General features: G+C 51.1%; 1 protein-coding gene across 1 annotated transcript; it reads right to left on the bottom strand.

Annotated features, from left to right (window-relative positions):
• Positions 1-226: 226 nt before the first annotated feature.
• CEL (carboxyl ester lipase) lies at positions 227-6,417 on the bottom strand. The gene is made up of 11 exons (XM_010286633.1): positions 6,352-6,417; positions 5,686-5,836; positions 5,141-5,263; positions 4,596-4,793; positions 4,365-4,495; positions 3,821-3,928; positions 3,477-3,594; positions 2,406-2,592; positions 1,647-1,850; positions 948-1,145; positions 227-437 (listed from the first exon to the last, which is right to left on the bottom strand). Exons 1-11 carry the CDS (start codon positions 6,415-6,417, stop codon positions 227-229), a joined length of 1,695 nt encoding a protein of 564 aa, XP_010284935.1.
• Between the last annotated feature and the right edge of the window lie 206 nt (positions 6,418-6,623).

The raw sequence follows: 6,623 nt of genomic DNA, 5'->3' as shown, positions 1-6,623 counted from the left end.
AGCTGGCAGAGCAGGCCGAGCCATGGCTCCGTTTGTCAGCAGCTTCACCGGGACACTGCTGCGTTACGGGTCAGGGGAACAGCATTGCCCAGAGACTGCACGTCACTTGCTGCCCAACCTTAATGTCAGCAAGAAAATCCTGTCACGGCAAAGATGCGGAGAAGCCAGAATCACTCAGTTACAAGCAAGCCTTTAATGAATTGGCCCTATCTTAAAAAGTTTTTTCTTAGCTCCACAGCAGTTCCTTGGTCAGGGAGATGTTGGCAACCTGTGGCAGACTCTGATAGACCGTGTTCCAGAAGTTCACGTACCGGGATTTCAGATTCTGCTTCACGGAGTTCTGGTTTATCTTGTTGTTGATTTCCAGGTAGTAACTGCCCTCACTGGTATAGGGTGGCCAGGTAGTGGGCACCTTTGAATTCCCTTTGTTGGGATCACTGGGGAAAAGGGAGAAATAAAAGTTCAGTTTTATCAGGGCAGCTTGTGGATGCAGCAAGGTTTGTGGTGTTTGGCAGGGATCCCATCCGCTCAAGCGAGGCTTTAAATGAGCGCAAAGAGAGTTTGACATTGGGACAAGCCATAGCAATTCTGCCTGCTAGGAGCAACTTGCCAACCTGCAATCTCCTCCCTTGGTCCCCGCTAGCATCATCCCTGGCTGCATGCAGGGGCTTAACTCCTGCCTGAACACCAGAATTCGGAAACAAACTCATAATTAAGTTTAAGCAGAGTTCACAGGTTCTGAAAATGCTTCTGCTGTCCCCAGGTGTTCCCTGGATAAGGAGGACCCACTGCAAACTCCACTACTGGGAGACATAGAGCCAGGCTCACAACAGAAGTACAGATAGTGGACATCCCACTTTTGGGAATTGCTCCTGAGAAGTTAACAGGCAAAAGCAGCAGGTTGAAGTGCTGCAGCAAGCCCCAAATATGGAACCGGGGTCACTCACCCTGTCCTGGCAAAGTTGGTCCAGTAAGCAATCATGGCACTGGAGACAGTCCTGTGCTTGGGCAGGTAGCCCAGGGGGGTGGCAAAGGGTTTCCCAAACACGTACTGCAGGTCATCAGCATGGTCTGCTCCTACCCATCTTGGGTAGACGGGCATTCGGGATGGCTGGTAGAACAAGTAGCTGTATGTCTTGTCATTCCTGGGGAAATGAAAAAGACTTGCTAAACAGCTGCGAGTGGAGAGCAGAGAAAGGGATGCGGATTTATAACCACACTCCAAATACCAGCAGAGCCAGAGATTCAGCCTTGGAAGATGCTCACATGCATCTAAGAGGTGCTATCAGGAGAAAACATCCTTCTATCTGGTAATCTTAAACTTTGATTTCTGATTCTCACCCTAACCCTCATATGATCCAACTCTCATATCTTGTGCCATCAAACATTGCTAGGATGAGTCTGAAGTTTTTAGGAAGCAAAAACTTCTTTTCATGGGAATTTAAAACAAATTCCTAGGATGACTCCCTTGCAGCATTAGAGAAATAGCGTTTGTATGAGTTACATGTAAGTGTCTGCTCAGTACCAAAAAGCCTGCCGCCTTCAAGTTCAGCCCTCTTAACCCACTCCCCAACCCCTTGTGCTGGGAACGCAGCGTTTCAGCCCCCAGGTCAGCTTTGGGCTCCTGCCAGGGCTGAGCTGCTCACCGCGCGTGCTGCACATGCAGATTCAGTGCCTGCTGTGTGGGAACCAGGAAGATGTAGTCAGTATCCAGGTCCACCACTGTCTTCTTCATGACCTCCTGGTCTGGCTTGTCACCCCACGCTTGCGTATAGATATTGTATGTTGCATTGGCTCCACGCTCGCCCCTGTCCACAGTAAGTCCTTTGACCAAATTGTAGAACTCGGCCCTGAAAAGACAAGTAGTATCAACTAATTACAGACCAGCAGCTTCAAGTGGGGCTGGGTTCATGGAAATGGATCCCAGACCCCACTGACATTCACATCGAACCCTGCAGTGAGCAATGGTTTGGTGGAGTAAAAGCCAGTGATTTCAGTCCAGGTCTTAGATGGAGGGCATGTGCTTCCCAGCTTTTCCAGCCGAACAGCTTGGGGCCAAATCAGCCACAAGTTCCTTTCATCCCCAAAGAGGAGTCTTATGGGGTAGGCACCCAGCATGTCTGGCATGTACCTGCTTTGGACAGAGAGCATCAGGGCTGCCAACCCTGTCACCGGTGCTGAATTCAGAAGCACCTTAAAGGTATATGGGGAGGCTTCCCCACTAGCTAGTCCTTCTTGTGAAGGCTCTGGCCTTGGCAACATATGCCCTAGGCACCCTGGCTTGGAGTGACATCCTGTTTTGAAGGTAGTGCCCTGTCCACTCAGGCCTAAGTCCTTGGAGTTTGGGAGCTACATTAAAGATAAGATTCCTCATGTTAAGGGTTTTAAAAGCATTCTTCACTTACGCAGTGATTTTCACAAGCGGGCGGTTAATAGCAGGTAAATCAATGCCAGCAAAGAAGTGTCCATCCATGTTATTGACCCCAGCAATGTAGTCAATGTCAGCGGCGTTGGCAAAGAGGTTCTCTGGCATGTCTGGGAGGAAGTCTCCATCGACGACAGGAGTGAGGACAAGTGTGTGAACCAGGGGAGCTGCAGCAGGAGACAAAAATGAAGTCCATTAGGAGCTGAGAAAAGACAGATGTATGGTCTAGCACATCCCACAACTCAAAGAACTGTAGAAAGAATAGGCTGAGGTGAATGAGAGCTTGGGCTGTGACTTCAGCATGGGCATGATGTCACTCAGAAGCAGGGTGACCACAGGATCACATTCAGTAAACCTCATGCCTGTAAGTGGGGAGAAGAGCAAGAGATCTGCCAGCTAAGTACTAGCAGGCAACATCAAAAATTCCTCTCCTCCACCCAGTTCCTTCCCCAAAAGCCCAGCCAAAGGTAGGAACTTCTCCTCCCCATCCCATCTTGCTGTGCTCATTCATTGCCAGGCCAGCTGGCTCTGGCCAGTGCAGCTGCACAGCAGTGGCTTGGCCACTCTCTGTCCTGAGCGAGGCTAAACGCTGGGGCTATTTACTAGGAGCATGAGGAGAGCAAGCAGAGGAGAGTCTTCTTGGGAAAGGAATCACCACAGGCAGCAAAGGCATTCCCTGCCTGGTGTGAGAGTCCTACACTCCACCCAGCGACTCAGATGAAAATAGCAGGGTTGTGGTCAATTATTTTTTTGTTTGTAATCTGTGTTCTGGAATTGCTCTTGCTGCTTTTACAGAACAGAAAGCCCAAACAGTTGCTCTGGAGCCAAGGCAAGGCCCTTGGGTAATTCCTCTGCCACTGCTGCCATTGCATGATGGACAGTGTTCATTTAGTGCAATGTGCACCTGCCTGCGGAAGGGTGACTGCAAGTTCTGCCATTATCGTCCCCTTTCTGAAGGACACAAGCACTGCTTCAACACTCCTGGCAATCATGCCAGCGTCCCGTCAAAGGCATGGTGAGCCCTGTGTGGGTGGGGGACCAGGGCACTTACAGGGCAGGTTGATCAGCTGCAGGTGATAGGCCATCGTCATGGCTTTGGGGTCAGACACACGCAGGCAGGCAGCCAAGGCAGTGGTGTTGTCTGTGGGGCAGCCTATATTTTGTCCAAGCTGCAGGAGGAGAGATAAAGAAACCTCCCAGCATTACCTTCCGAAGCCAGGCTTCATTACCGGCTTCATAGAGGCAAAGGAGAGCTTGGTTTTAACCTCAAAGCAGAATGTTTCCAAAGCACTCTTTGGCGGCATGCTCTTGCCAAATCCCTTGCTAGTTACACTCTTCTCTAGGGAATCACTTTTTTGGGTTTTTCCATTCTCTCAGGCAGGACTTGCGCGTTACCTTTTTAGCCCAGGCGAGCGGGTCCTTCTGGATGGCCCAGCTGCAGAGAGCAACGCCACTCTGGCTGATGGCTCTCTTGAACAGGCCCTTGTTCTTCGGGGTCAATGTCTGTGGTGCAAAACAGAAACAAGGGGGATTCAGGCACAAAATCCTGAAGAGACCAGCGCCTGCCAGACCAGGCTGATTCCCTCACAGCTTGTGCAGCAGGCCCAGGGAAGCTGCCCAGCTCTCATGCTATTTAACAGTCGCAACAGTTAAAATTAAAAGGTGATATGGTGAGAAGAGAAAAGGGGACGTGGCAAGTAAATGCCATTTCACCAGAGCTCCCAAAAGCGAGGACACATGCCTGCAGCAGAAGGGCTGGCTAAACTGAAGAAGGAGGAGCAGGTAGAAAGCAAAGAGGCTGAGCATTGCTGTCCCTGGGCGGGAGAGGATGTTAATCAGGGGCATGTGTGGAGGAAAGTGGTGGAGTGCCAAGGGGACCATCTCTCCCGTTTACAGAGAAGAGAAGTGGCTCTGGTGGTGTCTGACAAGTACAACACACCTGCAGGGAGACACTGGCGGCACCGGCTGATTCTCCAAAGATGGTGATGTTTTCTGGGTCACCCCCAAAGGCCTTGATATTCCTCTTCACCCAGGCAATAGCCATGTGCTGGTCCTTCAGCCCATAATTCCCTGAGCAACAGAGAGCACCCACCATTCAGCAAGGGCACAGCAAAGCTGATAAGCTGGGGACCCGTGACAGGGTCCCCTGAAGAGGGAGCAGCTATGGTACCTGGCAAGTTTTCATCTCCGGTGCTCAGGAAGCCCAGAGGCCCCAAGCGGTAGTTGATGGTCACCACTATCACATTGCCCCGCACGGCAATCTCCTCGCCGTCATAGAGGTAGTTATTGAGGAAGTTCGCTCCCTGGCTCCCTCCTAAAAGGAAGGCACCGCCGTAGATCCAGATCATCACTGGCAGGTTGGTAGAGACTGGGAGATGAGGAAGAAAAGCAGTGTGAGCCACAACATAGCTGGAAGGTGCTGCCCATCCATCCCCATACCCACTCGCTGAGTATTGCTCCACCTGGGCATGAACAGATATGACGCTTTGCCATAGCCTGTGGCCAAGAAAGTCCATGCTCTGTAGAAGAGGCTGAAACTCCCAACAGGCTGCAGCTGAGAGACATTTGTTGACATGGCTCCCACCTTTCCCTCTGAAAATCAGTGCTCCCACTGTTGCCCACTATGGAAACATAGTGGCTGAGAGATGCTCCAGAGCAATTTGTCCACAAAAGGCAACTGAGAATCTCCTCCCCAGGTCTCTGCCAAGCACATACCCTGTCTTTTCCCTTGAGGGATCCAGATGTTCAGATAGAGACAGTCCTCGCTCCCACGGACATCAGTTTGTGTAAGCGTCATCTGCATGCAGCGATTTTTGAATTTTTTTGCCTGCAATGTTCCTGAGAGGAGAGAGGGAAGACAGCAGGTCCTAGTTAGAGGCACCAACTCCATCCTTTGGTTGCAAGCTGTCTGTCCATCCACCCTCTCCTCTGTGAGTCCAGTGCAGAGGTAGCAAAGCTTCCCCAGCCACTGTGACTGGTCTGAGGGAGTGACAAAGAGGAACCCTTTCCTATGTGAACTAGCTCTGGACAGCTGAGGCATGGGGAGGGGAATTGCAGGTGCCATGCTTTGGTTTTGTTACTTCAGGTGGTTACTTCAGTTGCTTGGGAACACTTAGACACAGACTCTCGTACCCACCACGAGGCTAAAAGCTTAGCAGATGAAAGCAGGCAACAACATCTTTGTCTCGTCAATAGTGGACTAAAGAGAGAGAAGCAAAAATAAAACCCCAAACCAAAGGCATTCAAAAGCTAGATCTTACCATCCCAGCCAGGATGAGGTTTGGGGTCTTCCAGAGTCTTTGGTGGGGCAGCAAAGGGGATCCCTCTGAAGATGTCGATGTAGTTCCCAAAGAGTCCCAGTTTTTTACTCTCACCTTCCACAAAACCACCCTCGGTGTGCACCACGCCCAGCTACGTGTGGTCCCATTGAGAAGAGAAAATCATTGCACAGTCCTTCATGCCTCTGGCTTCCCATGTTGCCAGCATCCACACCTTGCCCTGCCCAGTCCCTCGGATGGACCCACTCGCAGCCCCCCTTCCCCAGCCGTCCCTTTAGACCCTTGTGGAAAGCCCACAGGTAGCTGCCACTGGAGATGTGCCCATGCAGATGTCCTGCAGGCTGCCCTTTGGAGCAGACAGGCAGCAGCAATTCTCCTGCACTCCCAAACATAAACAGCAGAAAGTGAGGACCTTCAGCCTTAAGATGTAAACCCGGCCAGACTTGACAGAGAACTGTACAGGAACTTTTGGAAAAATGTTGTTGAGAGCCTTTGCCATGTTTAGGGCAGGAAAACACCCTGCCTTGGCTGTCACGGTCTGCAGGCCCTCTTTCATGGGCTCCAGACCAGATATAGCAGGAGTTTGCTCATTCAGACAGGAACAGGCAAAATGTCTTGCAAAGCCATAAGAAATGCTTTTGTACTTACGGTTGCAGCCCATGCTATGCCAAGGTAGGAACACAAGGCAAAGCACAGGATCTCCCAGCGAGCCATGATGAGTGCTCACCTGATGAGTCAGTCCCCAAATGAAGCCGTACATATATACAGCTAGGAGTGCAGCTGTGTGTCAATACCGTGACCCAGACTTGGCTCTAAGGTAAACCGAGGGAGCCTCTACACACTTGTCCTTCAGCAGGCTGAGGGCAAACCATGGCTGACATAGACTGGCGTCACTGTGTGAGAGCCCTGCAGATGTTGCT

The sequence above is a fragment of the Phaethon lepturus genome, unplaced genomic scaffold (genome assembly GCF_000687285.1).
Source record: "Phaethon lepturus isolate BGI_N335 unplaced genomic scaffold, ASM68728v1 scaffold52644, whole genome shotgun sequence".
NCBI lineage: Eukaryota > Metazoa > Chordata > Aves > Phaethontiformes > Phaethontidae > Phaethon > Phaethon lepturus.
The sequence above is the reverse complement of the archived record's forward strand: the minus strand, read 5'-3'. Positions and strand labels throughout refer to the sequence as shown.